This window comes from Scophthalmus maximus, chromosome 18 (genome assembly GCF_022379125.1).
Source record: "Scophthalmus maximus strain ysfricsl-2021 chromosome 18, ASM2237912v1, whole genome shotgun sequence".
Lineage (NCBI taxonomy): Eukaryota > Metazoa > Chordata > Actinopteri > Pleuronectiformes > Scophthalmidae > Scophthalmus > Scophthalmus maximus.
This window is the reverse complement of record NC_061532.1, coordinates 20,120,243-20,137,114: the sequence shown is the minus strand read 5'-3', so window position 1 is coordinate 20,137,114 and position 16,872 is coordinate 20,120,243. Positions and strand designations below refer to the sequence as shown.

The 16,872-nt window shown below is 47.2% G+C and overlaps 2 protein-coding genes across 3 annotated transcripts; one reads left to right on the top strand and one right to left on the bottom strand.

Annotated features, from left to right (window-relative positions):
- Window positions 1-20: 20 nt before the first annotated feature.
- Window positions 21-8,011, bottom strand: adam17b (ADAM metallopeptidase domain 17b). Its single transcript, XM_035617245.2, has 18 exons — window positions 7,878-8,011; window positions 7,291-7,423; window positions 7,004-7,137; window positions 6,813-6,901; window positions 6,521-6,704; window positions 5,927-6,057; window positions 5,316-5,402; window positions 4,623-4,733; window positions 4,389-4,533; window positions 4,213-4,304; window positions 3,614-3,766; window positions 3,321-3,520; window positions 3,047-3,150; window positions 2,828-2,962; window positions 2,618-2,748; window positions 2,377-2,544; window positions 2,103-2,159; window positions 21-2,027 (listed from the first exon to the last, which is right to left on the bottom strand). The coding sequence occupies exons 1-18, from the start codon at window positions 7,975-7,977 to the stop codon at window positions 1,665-1,667; spliced, it is 2,517 nt and encodes an 838-aa protein (XP_035473138.1). The 5' UTR covers window positions 7,978-8,011; the 3' UTR covers window positions 21-1,664.
- taf1b (TATA box binding protein (Tbp)-associated factor, RNA polymerase I, B) lies at window positions 7,976-15,966 on the top strand. 2 transcript variants are annotated; one of them, XM_035617252.2, is made up of 16 exons: window positions 7,976-8,148; window positions 9,395-9,581; window positions 10,224-10,322; window positions 11,516-11,600; window positions 11,720-11,817; window positions 11,891-11,983; window positions 12,310-12,394; window positions 12,532-12,697; window positions 12,772-12,871; window positions 12,982-13,129; window positions 13,209-13,383; window positions 13,465-13,502; window positions 13,696-13,783; window positions 13,996-14,066; window positions 14,154-14,382; window positions 15,003-15,966. In XM_035617252.2, the coding sequence occupies exons 1-16, from the start codon at window positions 7,976-7,978 to the stop codon at window positions 15,271-15,273; spliced, it is 2,106 nt and encodes a 701-aa protein (XP_035473145.2). In that variant the 3' UTR covers window positions 15,274-15,966. The 2 variants fall into 2 exon arrangements, with proteins under 2 accessions (XP_035473145.2, XP_035473144.2); XM_035617251.2 differs by having other exon boundaries at window positions 13,996-14,382.
- Window positions 15,967-16,872: the final 906 nt, after the last annotated feature.

The window sequence follows — 16,872 nt, the reverse complement described above, 5'->3', positions numbered from 1 at the left end:
ATATAAAGGATGAAAAGATCTTTAACTGAAGCCGCAGTATCAATCTTTATTATTGATAAATGATTTTGGCAAACTGTCAAATATGCATTTAAAAATTTTCAGACAGTGAACTGATGAAACGAGTTTTTCAAAATAAAATGAAATAAGTAAAATAAAAATGAAACCAGAAAGTCTTGAAACATGTCACGTGAAGCGGCTTCTGAGCCTGAGACAGAAAAACATCCAGATCATCTTCCACGGACGATTGAACATTGGAGGAGAAATTAATTTTTTACGAGGAACTGAAACATAAGGGACGTTAAAACATAAAAGTATAAAAACACATGTATGTTAAATCTGAGTTTTTTCTGTTTATGAAAAACAAGACTTCACGAGTCTGAACGCATCAGATCAACGTCTTAAAAAAAACCCTTGTAGTTATGATGTGAGACATACGGAAGCCCACACCTGCCAAACAACAGACAGACGAAATGTTCAGAAAGACAAAATTCTCAATGTTCACCTACAATGTAAACGTGTGTGTTACGTTTTTAAATGAAACATTTCAATATTACTGATTTAGAGATATGATTTATCACTTGGTCCATAAAGTAAAGAAGTAAATGCTGATCACAAGGTGACGTCATCAAATGTCCCTTTAATTTTATATAATTATTAATTTAATTTGAAGAAAATTCAAGAAAACCAACAAATTCTCACATTTGAAAACCTGGAACATAACGAGTGAAATGATTATTATTCATTTTCTGTTGTGGCTCAAATATAATAAAAACTGAATCGTCTCACGTCGACGAACGTTCACGAGTCTTCAACCGAACTCACGTCACAATATTTAACATTTGAAAACATTTCACACGTCGTCACTTGAACTCAAAACATAAAAATTTTGATAAAGTTTTGTTAAAGTAAAAACTTTGACCTCTGTATCAACATGAGTTAGTCACATTCAAAACATGCTGATGCTTAAATAATGTGGGTAGGAGCTCTGTGCCCTTTGACCTTTCAGTGCCCTTTGACCTTTCAGAGTGAGAAAGGCAACATTTCAAAACGGACGCCGACAAGCAAATAATCACATTGAGAATCTGAAGTCGATCATTTTAATATTAAAACCTGAAGCTTGAACTTTCTTCTTCTGTGGTTCTTTCAGCTGATCGTGTTTATCTCACGTACGGAGACACGTGTTTCTATAATAATAATATAAACGCTGGTGATGATGTCGACAGTTGACACTGACGTCACATTGGTGATCGTCGGACTTTTAGTTCAGAAATATAAGTTTTTTACTTTCATTTAACAGTTCGTACAAAAATAACTTTGATTTCATCTGAAACATCGTCTGAATAAAATAGTTTGACTGATTTCAGGGGTAACAAAGGACTGCGGGGCATTAGGGGACCAAAAACCAATGTGGGGTATTTGGGATCTACAATGAACATGGTGTGTTTGGGAACCTAAAAAGAGCATGGCGCGTTCAGGAAGCATGGGACACCACAGAGACTGGTTTAATACTTCCACACCTGAGACACCTCACGACCTTCAGCTCTGAACTTTGAGCGTGAGCAGTGAAGGCAGCATCCGGCTGAGGCTGTTGATCCGAGGGAACATGAACGCATGGAAACTGACAGGAAGTGCCCCTGCCGTCCGACAGGAAGTGCCCCTGCCACTCAGCACTGCGTCTCCTTGCTGTCGATCTGATGTCGTCTGAACATCAGCTCCTTCTCGCTGCGACTCATCGCGTTGTTCTCCGTCAGGTCCTCGAAGGAGCGCCGGGCCGACGCCCCCGGACGCCCGAACGCCTCCTGGTCCAGGTGGGAGTCGCAGCTGGGGTCTTCCTGGATGGTGGCCATGCGGGGGCTGTCCAGAGGAGGAGGGGGGGCGGGACCAGCCTCAGGGCCGGAGACCGGGGGGGTGCTGGTCTGCTGGGGGCCGCACGGCTGGAAACGAAGAGGGGCTGCGGTGGCGGGGAAGGCTGGAGGTTTGAAGATCCGGACCGACGCTGACTCCAGGCTGCTCAGGAGCTCGGCATTCTGGGAAAAGAAACCGTCAGAGTCAGTGGTGCATCATAGGTAAAGGAGAGGTTCGTCAGCTTCAACGTTACTCACACTGGGGAAGAGCAGAGACTTTGTCGTCTGCTCATATTGTTGATCGAGCTTCTTGTCCTGAAAACAGATGAAGAGTCTGTGGTGATGATGATGATGATATAATCTATTTATAATATCTATATATAATTAAAACATTCACTTTAGAAACAATCTGCGAAAGTTTTGTGAGTTTTTGGAGTCTGATTAAAAGATATTTCCCAGCGTGACCCCGGGCTCGTTGTGTCGACGGGCCGAGGTCGGAGGTCGAGGTCGAAGTCGAGGTCGGCGGACTCACCACGCAGTGGACCAGGATGCTGAACGGAACCCAGAAGAGCAGAGAGAACGCCACCACCGAGCCCACGATGTTGTCGGCCAGGAACGTCCCGAGCGTGTCGATGTCCAGCTTGTCGATGAACTCCCACAGACGCTCGACCACGTCCTGCACCTGCTTCATGCACTTCCCCTGCGGAGACACCAGATGCGTTCACACGCCTGCGAGGTCACAGGGTCGTTCACCTGAGGAGGCGTGGTCTCACCGCTCCGTCGCAGAAGCCCACAGTGCAGGGTTTGCCTTTGCGCAGGAACAGGAAGTCGCCCGTCTCGTCCTGGTAGGGGGCGCAGGCGCCGCCGCCGCTCCGACAGCAGACTTTACAAGACGAGTTGGTTTCTGTGGAGAAGCGGAAACATTTAGACCGAAGAGGAAACGGCACAAACTCTCCACCGCGGCTCGTTCGCGGCGGCCGTACCGTTGCAGGCGCAGGGCGGCAGCTTCAGGACGGCCTGACAGAACGGGACGCACTCTCCGCTCAGACACTCGCCACTGTCCAGACACACCGTCGCGTCCGGAGCGTCCTCCGGAGGCGGACACTCGCTACTGTTTCCTGTTTGACACAAAGCAGAAAATGGGGTGAGGCGGTGGGACCGGGGGGCCGGTGGTCCACGACCTCTGACCCCAGCGTGCTGACCTGTGCAGTAGGAGTGTCCTTTGCAGGTGGCGTTGATGGGCTCCTGGCAGATCGCGCCCTCGGACTCGAACCTGCAGAGTTTACAGCAGGCGCTGTTCCTGTCACTGGACAGAGAAGAGTGATGAGCTGACAGGACGCAGCCGCGATCACATGACGATCACATGACACCATCGTCTGTCCATCGTGACCTTAGAAGGAGACGCGACGCCTCCGGCAGGCGAGCGAACGACAAGTCACCTCGACGAGGTGAGTGAACGGACTCGTGGCCTCTGACCTGCACTGCGCTCCGGGCCTCAGCCGGCAGTCGGCGGTGCAGCAGGGGTCGTCGTTGATGTTCAGGAGTCCGGGGTCGCACTCCTCGCCCTGCTCCACCCGGGAGTTCCCACACACGTTGACGTTTCTCTCCCTGAAGCAGGTCAACGCCTTCGAGCGCAGACGCTTCACGATGGAGCGTTTACTGCAGGTGGAGAACACCTGGACAAGAGAGAGAGAGAGGTCGTGACCCTGTGGGCATCGGCGCCCGTCTGAGCGGCGTTCAGGTGGAGGGCGGGCGGACGGCGGCCGCACCTTGTTGTTGACGTGGTCTCCGCTCACGGCGATCGGGTACATGACGAACTTGCCGCCCTGGTCCTCTCGTGGGGCGCAGTACGGGATGTTGTCCGGGTCGTGCTCCGCTCCGAAGTTGTGTCCGAGCTCGTGGGTCGTCACCAGGTCGGCTTCCTGCGAAGAAGACAGCAAAACTGTTCTGGTTGTCCCTGAAGGGGGCGGAGCCACTGCCTCCGTCGCACCAGTATATATATATATATATATGTGTGTTTGTCAAGTTTGACAACATCTCAGAAATCACAACAGATAAATGTAACATGTAAATAAAAAGAAGATTTATGTAAACGTAAAATATTTCTTGTTTATTCTTGTATTTGGAGGAGCAGGGGGGCGTGGTCTGACTGAGAGCTCGAAGACAATGCACACCCACATAAACCCTATTGGACGGCACCAGCTGTCAATCACACTGTAGCCACGCCCACAACACACGGTGCTTTATGGACCATAATGTAGAAAATTAACATGATGCGTTCAAGACGACTTGACTGACGTGATGAATCCAGAGAGTCGCCCTCTGCTGGTCAGTCCAGACATCTGTGGCCTGGAACGTCCTGACTCACCTTGGTCAGGATGGTCTTCCCGTAGTTCTTGGTGCTGGTCAGACCCGTGTTGAGGTAAATGGCTCTTTGTTCGTGTGTCGACGAAGGACACGCTGAGGAAACAACAACCACAACGTGTGACCAGAGTGAAGCGGGAGCTCGTGGTCAAGTGGAATCGGTGGCGGCGGGACTCTCACGTTTGGAGCAGAGGCCTCCGGGGATGTCGGGCTTGGACGGGGCGACGTAGGCCAGACCCAGAGTCCCCTCGTCGAAGTCCTGGTAGGTGAAGAGGTGAGCCAGGCAGACGTTGGACGCCTTCTCTGCGACGTCCACGCTGAACTGCTGCAGGAAGAAAAAGCCACAGAGAGTCAGGAAGTAAACGACCACGTTCACCTGCGCACGCCTGTCGAGTCGAGGGGGCGGGGCTTTACCTCCAGCAGCTTCTTGACATCCCACACGTCTCGGCCCTCCGCCGGACTTCCTCTCATGTTGAAGTGACTCTTTCCCGGAGCCACAGATGTCGGAGTCGTTTCTATGATGATCTGACGGGAAACACGACAGCGTCACGCCGCCTGGCACCGCCCCCTCTGCTGTCACTCAAACAGCCGTTGGACACACCCGCTGATGACACATGACTCCGCCAAATGCACAAACTTATTTGATTTGATGTTTTTTAAGCCAATCACATTGTTCCACATCATCTCAGACTGTGGCAGAGCCCCACCCCCTGTTTTCTGACATCACGGCGAGCTGAGCCACTTCCTGTTAATGCTGACGTTCTGCACTGCGGCTGCAGTTCAGCTAGGGGGAGCTCACCAGGTCGCGAGCTTCCATGTTTATGAATATATTATTGATGATAAAGCCGACAAGTGACATGAGAATTTACTTTCTGCTGACGCATGCTGATTGGTCGGTTCAGGGTTAACAAGTGACTCTGATGACCAGCGGCTGCTAACCGTCACACACACACACACACACACACACACACACACACACACACACACACACACACACAAGATGGCAACTGTCGTGACTCGTGACGTCACAAATACAAACAGATGTTTCACTACGTCTGAAAAGGTGCTAATCTGAAATTCATCAACATGATGTTTCACGTTTGTCACCTGCTGGATCTGAACGCCGTAACCTTTGAACTCGTCGTCCCACGACGTGTTTCTGTAGATGTCGTCCACGCGGTCGATCAGCTCAATCTGAAAACACAGGGAGCAGGTGAACGTGGCCCTCGGGGAGGTCACCACCAGGTGAGAGGTGAGGTCACCAGGTCACCGCCAGGTGAGAGGTGAGGTCACCAGGTCACCAGGTCACCACCAGGTGAGAGGTGAGGTCACCAGGTCACCAGGTCACCACCAGGTGAGAGGTGAGGTCACCACCAGGTGAGAGGTCAGGTCACCAGGTCACCACCAGGTGACAGGTGAGGTCACCAGGTCACCAGGTCACCAGGTCACCACCAGGTGAAAGGTGAGGTCACCAGGTCACCAGGTCACCACCAGGTGAGAGGTGAGGTCACCAGGTCACCAGGTCACCACCAGGTGACAGGTGAGGTCACCAGGTCACCACCAGGTGAAAGGTGAGGTCACCAGGTCACCAGGTCACCACCAGGTGAGAGGTGAGGTCACCAGATCACCAGGTCACCACCAGGTGAGAGGTCAGGTCACCAGGTCACCAGGTCACCACCAGGTGACAGGTGAGGTCACCAGGTGCGTTCAGCTCTCACCAGGTAGTTGAGGGTGGTGCTCTCCTCCTCTCGGCCCATGTGTCTGAAGAAGCGATGGTCGGCCACCAGCAGCAGCGGACACGTGTTCCTCTTGTGGTCGTGAACCTGACGTTTCCCTCGGAACACGGACTCTGAGCAGGTGAATACATTAGCAACACGTTAGCAACACGTTAGCCACACGTTAGCAACACGTTAGCCACACGTTAGCAACTCGTTAGCCACACGTTTTGTTGTCGTGGTGACGAACATCATGTTGTTAGTAGAAACTCACTTCCTGCAGCTTCAAATATCTTTTCTCATCTGAAATGATTTTTAACATTAAACGTTTTTTCATTCAGACTCATTTCTTCACAATAAACATGTTTTTTCATATTAAAAGCTCTTATTCTCATCGGTGGATCACTCAGAGGACTGATCTTCTTCTTCTTCTTAAAGCAGTAGTTTTACTGGGAGGATCAGTAAAAGAGCAGGAGCTTTTCTTAAATGAACAAAGTCAAAATAAAAAAACATTTTCTTCCCAGTCGTTTGATTCAATCTGAATTTAAACGTCAGATTCTTCCCACGTTTCTCTGTCAGAGGGTCAAATCTACCGACCGTCGTTCTCCCAGTCCTCCAACATGGACGCCGCTCTGACGCTGTCAGGCAGCAGGTGGCGGGGGTCGGAGGTCACGTAGCCGCAGACCGACGGCTGCTGCAGGCGGCTGAGGTTCCTGATGTCGTCTGAGCGGTAGATAAGCAGACGACCATCAGGGGGCGCCGACGAGAACCTCCACAGGGGCTGAGGTGAGGAGACAGGTCACATCAGCAAAGACACACACACACATACACACACACACACACACACACACACACACACACACACACACACACACACACACACACACACCTCGATGTTGTACTCGGCCTCGTCCGTCAGGATGTGAGCGGAGAACTCGTGGTCGTCGATATGAGCCTGAACTCGAGAGTTTTCTTCTCCTGGACGAGGAAACAGGATCAGACTGAGTGTGTGTGTGAGAGTGTGTGTGTGTGTGTGTGTGTGTGTGTTTGTGTGTGTGTGTGTGTGTGTGTATCTCTGACCGATCACGTGTCCAGTGAAGTAATTGTGTCTGTTGACCCAGTAGCTTCGCTCTTGTCCGTCCTCGTCGACGACCACGGCTCTGAAGTCCTGAGTGAACAGCTCGTCGTTGGTTCTCAGGTAGAGTCTGAAGTGTCTGCGCACACACACACACACACACACACACACACACACACACACACACACACAGACACACACACACACACACACACACACACACACACACAGAGCTGCCGTCAGTTTAGATTCGACCAATCGGAGATGGCGTTGAGCAGTGAGTGGTCCCGACCTCTGCAGGGCGGAGAAGCTGAGCGTCTTCTCCACGTGACTCTGCGTCTGGACGTGTCGGCGGCGGACGGAGTGAGTCTGCAAGTCGGACAGAGGCAACACGTCGAAGTCGTCCAGCATCGACCTGAGAGACGCTGCAGAGGAAACACACGTCACAACATTCATATATATTTATATATATATATATATATATCTATATATATTTATATCTTCATATACAGTCACTGATCCTCTTTATAGAAGATAACATTATTTTATTATTATAATTAATAATAATAATAATAATAATAATGATCGTATTCTTCATAGTAATATTATTCATAATAATAATATGAATACTAATATTACTCTATGACGAATCAGATGATTATAATTGTCACCACGTGTTGACTCATTAGGTCATAATCATAACTGAGGAAAGTGAAGTTATATATTACTCATATTAATACTTTTACTTCCGGTCAGGACGGATCTTCCATAACTTGCAGACGAACTTGTCGATGACGTCACACTCGTTGTTTTCACGACCTTTCATAATAAACACAGACTTTTTATGATCAACAGTAAGAATCATATCGCGGGACTCACCGTCCTCCTGCGGCCCAAGCGGCGGAGCGCGGGCCGCCTCCGACAGGACGAGCCACAGGACCGGGACGAGGACCGGGACGAGCCACAGCTCCGGCCTCATGGTGACCGGCTGTGACCGGGGACGACCACCGGACCTCGACTGCGTCTTTCACAACAAAGTCCCGAACATCAGAACCACGAGACTCATTCAAAACTCTTCACAACGAATCAGAACCAGGAAGACGGAGCTGCGTCAAGCGCGACACCACCGAGCCACACGGGACGGAAGTGGGTATGTCTGCCTTCACAATAAGAGCATGGTGTTTGGCGAATAGACAAAAATAAACAGCGATGATTTACTAACGGTTTTTTTTTATTAGAGAGATAAATGTAAGGAAAGTGACATTTGGGGATAATATTGATGAAATTAAAAAATAAACTTTTACCACAACAGATGAAGATTTGATAAATAACAAACTTCACTGCAAATAAAAAATAAATTACTTGAAAATACAAACGCAAACCTCATACGTAGATTAATAGAAATACAGAACTAGGAGACATATGAACATGTTTAATATATATAATAAGGAAAAAAATATTCATACATAAAAGAAATACATTTTAATAAATAACTTACACATTTTTTTAAAAGCATCCTGCTCAAAATAACTGAAAACAAACTCAACAAAATCGTAAACTTTTTTTTATTATCAAATCAAAGACTAAATAGTCAATAGTGAATATTAAATATTTGAGAGACTAAACGTGAAACTTAATCTTGTTAAAGTCTGAGAATACATGGACATGCATTCATCTCAGTGTCTGTCTCCCATATCTATTCATAAATGTATTTGTTATTGTTATTATCATTCATAATAATAAACTTGTCCTTGCTGCTATTAACGCTGAGCTTTATTTTGAAAATCTAGCTTTCCATTGTGTCTGTATTGTGTCAAACTTCACAGTCCGGTGAGTCGAAAACGATAGAATCCAAAAATCTTCTTGAGAAAAAAAAAGTTTTGAGGAAATAAAAAAGTTTTGTTTATTATTTTATTTTATTTTTCTGGGGTGAAGAGGAAGTGACGCGAGAGAAGAGAAACGCTCCTGTCGCTCATCTTATATAAGAGACCAAACATCTGGCAGGTTATTAATAACATGTGACATCATCATGCAACCGACAGGCGGAGACGTTTAAACATAAAAGAGTAATAATAATATCAATTATGATAAATATTGACATTTTTTATAGAATAATTTATTTAGATTTATTTTACTAAAGAAAAAAGAAAACACAGTTAAACATTTTAAATCAATTTTTAAAAAGTAAAACCATAAAAGTAAAAACAAAATGTTATGAGAAAAGAATATTTCCAGTTGAAACGTTAGAAAGGAAAATGAATAATATTCACTAGTCTCTGTTCTGAATAGATACATTATTTTAACATAACAATAGAATAATCATGGAAATTATGTTTTTCATGAGAAGAAGCTGAAGCAGGAGTCATATTTTCATATTTTCATGTTTTCATATTTAGATGTTTTCATGTTCATCACGACGCTGTAGTTCTCCTCTCGGCCTGCGAGCGGCGGCAGAGCGCTACGGGTCCGTCACTCCACCGGAAACCGCAGAAGAAGAGAAAGCAGCTTCCGTCGCGTGCGGACGAGCAGCGGATGAAACCTTCGCCGTTTTCTTCTGACGCGAACATGGACGACGAGCACACGGTAACGTCGCCGCTCCGTCGCGTCGGTACCGACGGAAACGTCCGGTAACGTTCCCTGTTAGCTGCTCACGAGCGACACATCCGTCCACCGAGCCGTCGCGCCTTCACAGCGTCGTCATGACGTCACAGTTCTCACCACCTTTCACGGAGAATCTGTCAATATTCAACAATCGGCATCATTTTATTAAAGGTCCCATATTGAACCTTCTGGTGTTTTGATCCTTAAGAAGAAATATATGTTCATAATTTTTCTGGACGGAGTCTGGACTGTTGATGTGGTGATGATTCTAACACAGTTATGGAATCACTGATATTAATGTTTTGTGATTTATTGTTTAAAACAAAGTTTTTAGTAGTTTATCAAATGTAATAGCAGTTTTAATTTAAAAAGAGAAGATCAGGTTTAATGTTGAACAAACTGGTGTGTGTGTGTGTGTGTGTGTGTGTGTGTGTGTTTGTTTGTGTTTGTTTGTGTGTGTGTGTGTGTGTGTGTGTTTGTTTGTGTTTGTTTGTGTTTGTGTGTGTGTGTGTGTGTTTGTTTGTGTTTGTGTGTTTGTGTGTGTGTGTGTGTGTTTGTTTGTGTGTGTCTGTGTTTGTGTTTGTGTGTGTGTGTGTGTGTGTGTGTGTGTGTGCGTGCGTGCAGGCTGGCTTCAGGGAGCCCTGCTCTCTGTGCTCGGCGGTCGATTGGGGAATTTCAGACGAGGGTCGTTTCTACTGCAAATCCTGCCACAACGTCATCGAGGTAAACAACAACAACAACAACAACAACAACAACAACAGCTGAACTTGAACTGTGACGTGATCGACTCTCAGATGGAAACTCAGAGTTTTCAGTTCCAGAACATCAGTTCTGAGTTAGTTAGGTCAACTCTGATTATTTTCACACGGAGTCACACGTGTGCCCTGCGAATATAAAAAAACATCATCAATGGAGCTCCGATACTACGAGTCACCATGGCAACCGAGGGCGAAACAAGGTCCGTCTAAGTTAGTCATTAGAGTTGGAGATCATCTTCGTGCTTATGGAGAAAATAAGGTCATTCTGAGAAAGAGGATCATCAGAGCTGCAGCTGACGAGGAGAGACAGTTACTGCCCGAGTCGACACGTAAGACTGAATAAAATAATCAAATGATTTAAAACCATCTGATATTTCTCTGTAATTGTCATGTCTAAGACACTGGTGTAGTGTTCAGTGTCGCTGTTCGCTGCACTGGAGGCCGATTCTTGTTGCTCACGTCTGAAAAACGTCCAATGTTATTTCATTATTTTTAATTTAGTTTCAATCCCACGGGCACAAGAATGACGTGGCTGCAGCTGAAAATTAATTCTATAATATAGTGCAGATAGGTGAGGCGTATGGTTTTAATCAGATTCCAAATGTTAAACAAAGAAAACATCAGTGGCTTTGTCAACTTGTTTTACAGAAAAACTCCTGTTAGAAGAAAAACTCCAAGGGCAAAGACTTTGATCTGGTCTGAGCATGTCCGCGACATAATGTTGGAAATCAGGTCGGAGATTATTTCTCAGATATGTGATAGATTGTGATAGAAACGGTAAAGTTCTACTAGGTAGTCTTGAAAGCATCTGTCTGAAAGTCCTCTCTGACGTCAGGCCACTGAATTCATTCTGCTTCCATATCGATCTGGTTGACAAGGAAAGAACACAGGTTCATGAAAAGGGAGGCGTTAAGGAGAAACTCGGTGAGCAGGTTGGGTTCACAGCGTCAGTTACCATGGTAACTGACCTACAGTTTAAGTTCACTCGCTTTCTGGAACGGAAAACCCAGAGTTTCCCTCTTTTCAGGGTTAAAATACTGCTTCCTGGAACAGGCCCCTGGGCTCTGAGCTAAGATCCCGACACATAGACATCGACACCTGCTGCAGGTTCACGTGATCTTGTCGCAGATTTGAGCCTGTGTGTTGTCTGGTCCTCAGAGAACCAGAGAGGTGGTGGACCCCACCGTCATCCCCGGCTCGTCCAGGATCTCCAGCATCAGCAGAGGAAGACGACGGAGACGAGGTAACGAAGAACAAACTGACTTGTCTCAGGTTCACGTGTAGACATGAAGCGCTTCCGTGTGGATGATTGACAGCTCGTGTTTTGAGTTTCTGATTGACGGGACGTTAACGTTTCTTCAGAGTCTCTCCGTCAGTGGATGATCTGCGAGGCGTTCCAGTTCATCCTGAGGAACCAGGCCAACGCTCTGCTGCGCCTGGGAGTCTCCGCCCACTTCAAGGTCAGTTCCTCCTCGTCGCCTGGGGGGATGAACCCTGACCCCTGACCCCCCGTCTGACGGTGTTCTGTTGCAGGACCAGGTGTTGTGTCCTCTGTGGAGACGTTACCTGCAGAGCAGTCGACAGGCGTACACCAGCCGCCCGGTGAGGAGCGCCACCTTTAAAGTGGTGAGTCCCTACAACTACAACTCCCATGATCCCTCACTGCTGCACGCCGCTTGGTTTTAAAGTTTCCACATGAACCAGAACTCGACTGATATGGAATTTCTTTGTTTTGAGGGGGGGTCGACATTAAGGAGTTTAAAAAATGACTTTATATAAATTTATTTTTAAAAAATCAGTCGGTGATGTCGTCGACTTTTATCGACCAACCGATAAATGTGTTTCGCTCTGATTGATTTTCTTCTTCAGCTCAATATGATATAATAACTGGTTATTAAATATTAAAAATGATTCATGATTTTGTTTGGATACATTTTCTTTTTCTCCCTCAGCACCGTCCGGACTTGGCCTCGGACAGTGTGGCCGAGACGTCGGCCAGCGAGACGGACGTGTCCAGCATCGGCGGGTCTGTCGCAGGTAACGTCACACAAGCTTTGACCCCTGACCTCTGACCCCGGACCCGACCACTCGCCCGGTGTAAAATAATCGTTAAAAACATGGAGGTGATTTGGGTTTTAACTGTTGGTTCTTGTGTTTTGACCTCGGACCTTCAGACAGCGGCAGCGACTGGTCGAGGTGCTCGGGCTCACTGGACGGTGCCTCGTACCTGACGGCGCCGCTGAGGAAGACTCGTCTGATGAGCATGACGAAGACGCTGGCTCTGGTCCACGTGGCTCTGGTCTGGAGCCGCGAGCCGCTGACGCTCAGCGACCTGCTCAGGTAGCGTCCGCACCCCCCTGGTGAATGTGTCCTTGGAAAGTCCTGGAGGTGTGAGACCATGTGTTTGTGGGCAGGTTGGTGAGCGAAGGCCTGGTCCCGTACACGAACGCCTACGAGGAACTTCCCGAGGAGATGAAGCTAGAAGGCCAAGACGTCGTCATCTTCAAAGTTGAGGTTCAGAAATCCAGTGATAACTTTTACTTCCTCAATATCATAACGTGTGTTGTTGGTGTTTATTAATGTATTTAATAGTAATGTGTGCGTGTGTGTCTGTGCGCGTGCAGAGCGTCCCGGCCCATCAGGCCTTGCACCGCGAGGCTCAGACTCTGGTTCAGCAGCTGCAGCTTCAGGCTTTTCCTCCAATCAGCCGACAGAGTCTGTTGCACCCGGCGCTGCTCAGCCTGCGCTACCTGACGGACGCCAACCTGCCCGGTAACACCACTACTCACTGTCCTGCTGCAGATAGTAAATTAATAACTGTGATTGTTAATAATCCTCGTGTCCCGTCCAGACGAGCTCCACCCGTGGCTCTGCAGGCTGATGGACTGTGCCGGTTTGGTGGATGAAACGCTCCACACGTTCGACCCCGTCTCTTGTCCCGAGCTGCCGCTGTACGACGTCCAGGCCGCCGCCCTCATCGTCATTACCATGAAGCTCATCTTCGGCATGGACGACCACACAGAGTGGTAACTGCCCCGCCCCCCCGGTTAAACTCCGCCAAGTCACATGTCACAGACCAATTTAACGTTGTTTGTTTTGTCTCTTAGGGATTTATCCAACGAGGCCGGTGTCCTTGACGACGCAGGTTTGTTCTTCACCTGGTCACTGATGTGAAACTTCATCACGTCGCGTGACTCAGGAAGAGTTGTGTCTGTGAGGAAACGTCTCGTCTCCTGCAGCCGGTTATCGGCAGCGACGAGCGGAGACTGTCGGGTTTTAGGTTTTTTTGCAGATTTTCTTGAATTCTTCCTGAAACTGTTATTTTTTTCTCTGGTCAGAAAACGTGTTTCACCTGCGGAGGTGGTTCAGACTGACGCAGGCTGCTCTGACCAGAGCTCAGCAGACGAGACGCCGACACATCGCCAGGTCAGACTGAAACATGAATACATCTTCCATATGTTCATGTCGTATATATGTTTATGATAAGTTAAGTGACAGCCTCAACCGTCCGACTGATGATCACAAAGGGAATGATGTGGTGAGATGAAGCTAACGGTGGTTGTTGTTTCATGATTGAGTTTGGTGTGTTTGTTTATCACCGTGATGATCTTAATATTTTAATTGTTTCTCGTCCTCAGGAAACAGTGGAAGGTGAAGAAACCGCTCTGCCGCAGCAGGAAGGTGAAAAGTGTTGTGATGAAAGGGAAAAGTAAGAGTCTGAGGAGCCGAGCTGGGATCAGTCCAACTGTGACATCACAGTTGAGTGTGAGCAGCGGTGATGTTTGTGTCTCTGCAGGGACGGCGGAGCAGGTCCAGATGTGTTTCGAGAAGCTGTCCTGTCGCCCGGCCGGCGTCCAGCACTGCGATGTGTCCAGCTTCAGGTTCTGTTGGGGGGACAAGGACGGAGCAGACGGTCCCAGTCTGCACCACCAGAGGCTGGACGGCGCCTTGACGCTGAAACACAACGTCCTGACTCCCTCCAACTCCACGTACTGGCACCCGGTGCTGCGACGCTGCGACCCCCAGTACGCTAGATCTGGAACTCTGTACATTTATTAACATAACCCGGGTGGACCAAACAAAAGGGATTAATAGCAATGCAATACAGTTGAAACAAAACCATCTAACACTTTTCCAGGAGTTGTGCCAAGCTGCCCGTCGACAACATGAACATTATAGCATACAAAGTAATGCTAGCACTAAAAAGTAGTGTTAGCATTAGAAAAATACTTTATATTAGCATTAAAACAAAGTCATGTTAGCACTTGAAAAATAAACATTAGCATTACAGTTCTGTATTAACACAAAAAAGGGAATGTTAGCATGACTTTTTTTTTTAAATATTAGCATTAAAGATACCAAGTCACTTAACATTCAAAGACAGTACTGTAAGCATTAACACAGAAGTGTTATTATTAAATCAAAAGTGTGAGCATTAACAGAAGTATTATAATTAATGCTAATAATGAAATTGAAACTGGTTTTAATTTCATTATTAGCATTTGAAAAAACTAAACTAAACTGTTAGCATGAACTTACAGGAGAACTGGGCAATGTGAGCGTCAGCTCCTTAAAAAGAAATGAGTTTTAAAATCTGTGTTAGCGTGACGCCGTTCTGATGTTTCCTCCTCCTCCTCCTCCACAGGAAGTGCGGGAGTCATTACTCGGAGGTGGAGGCGACGCTGCCTCGGTCGTTCGTCTGGCTGCTGCAGCTCTTCTGCTTCCTGCTGGACGTGGAGCCGGCGCACCTGTACGAGGAGGTGCTGAAGCTGGAGCGCCGAGTCCTCACCGGCAGAACCGCCCGGAGCAAACGCCCGAGGAGGACGGAGAGGACGAGGGAGTCGACCACGAAGACCGGGACCAGGTCTGACACCAGAAAGCCACAGGGTCGACAAGAAACCAGAGGAACGAGATGAGAAGCGTCCAGGTAACTTCAGAATACAAGTCACCAGCAGTTGGTTGAAGCTCAGGGGGACGAGAGGGACGCTCCGAAATCCAAGAACTGAGAGTGGACTGCTGCACCTGAACACACCTGATCTGATTCAGTGAATGAAACTGGAGCATCTGAATATTATGACGAGACGCTGAATTAAGAAGAGTCTGATAATCAATAGATCAACTTTTTTTAAAAATTTAATCTCAGACGTCGAGAGCGACTGAACGATGACGTTTTTTCTGTCGTCTGATGTGAAGATGTGAGAGAACAAAGATGAAGAAAAGTTGATCTGCTGATGAATTCTGAACTTTTCATATTTGTCATCACGACTGAAGAGAGAGACGCAGTGACAGACTCTGACCAGCAGGAGGAGACAGAGAAGAGCTGCTGTACAGAGTGAACCTGAAAACAACACACACACACACACACACACACACACACACACACACACACACACACACACACACACACACACACACACACACACACACATAAAGACACGTGCACGTCTGAAAGTTACAGACACAAACTCATGACTGCAAAAACATTTTGCCTCCTGCATCTGAAAACATGAGTTATCTTTTCTTCATATTCTTCTGCCTCATTTGCATATTCAACATATTTTGTACAACAGAAATGTTTTTGTGATGAAATAAATAAATTCTTCACCGCAGTGATGAAACGTCAAACTGAGATAATTTATCAAAAATGATGCACAAATCCTCATAGAATATTTTCTATTTAAAATCAGATAAAACCATGTAAATATTGTTTATAGTATTATTAGAAGTATTAGAACATATGTTCAGTACTCAGACGTCGGAGTCACGCGAGGTGAAATGAACTGCAGGTTTTCAGAGGAAGAGAATCATCTGAGGACAAGAATCATCTGAGGACAAGAATCATCTGAGGACAAGAATCATCCAGACGCACGTGAAGGCAACACGATGCTGAGGTGACGGGAGGTAAACGCTGCTCTCTGTAGTATCACCATGGCAACATGCCCAACGCTGTAAAGCTATCCTAGCAACAACCATGAACATGGCAACCGCCAAAATAAAAAAACACGACTGATCAAATGTTGTTTCGCTGTTTTGACTGTTTAGTTGAACAACCGTATTCAACACGACGTAGAAACATGGAGACTCACGGAGGTCGGGTCCACCTCATGGATTATATTAAAGGGCCATATTGTCAAAATTGAGATTTCCTGGCTTTTGTCATAATAAATAAGGTGGAGGGTTTGTGAGAACAGTAAAAGTGTCCAAACGGTCAATAAACAGACAAATACACAGTTTACATTCAGGCTCACCGTCATTCTGTTGCTGAGCATCAACAACATCGTTGACCAGGATTCATAATGAGATTAATACAAGAGACAGAAGTAGCTCTGAATCATTTCACCTTTGCAAAATTCATCGGTACCCGGTGTCGGTCGCGGTGTCTCTGCCCCAGCAGCTGCTCCACGTCGCAGCCGACACCGGGTACCGGTCGTGAGCAGGGAGCACGAGGTCACGACCTCGTGACCTGAGCTGATGTTTCTCTTCTTGTTTTCAGTAGAACGTTTTCACCTCGACTG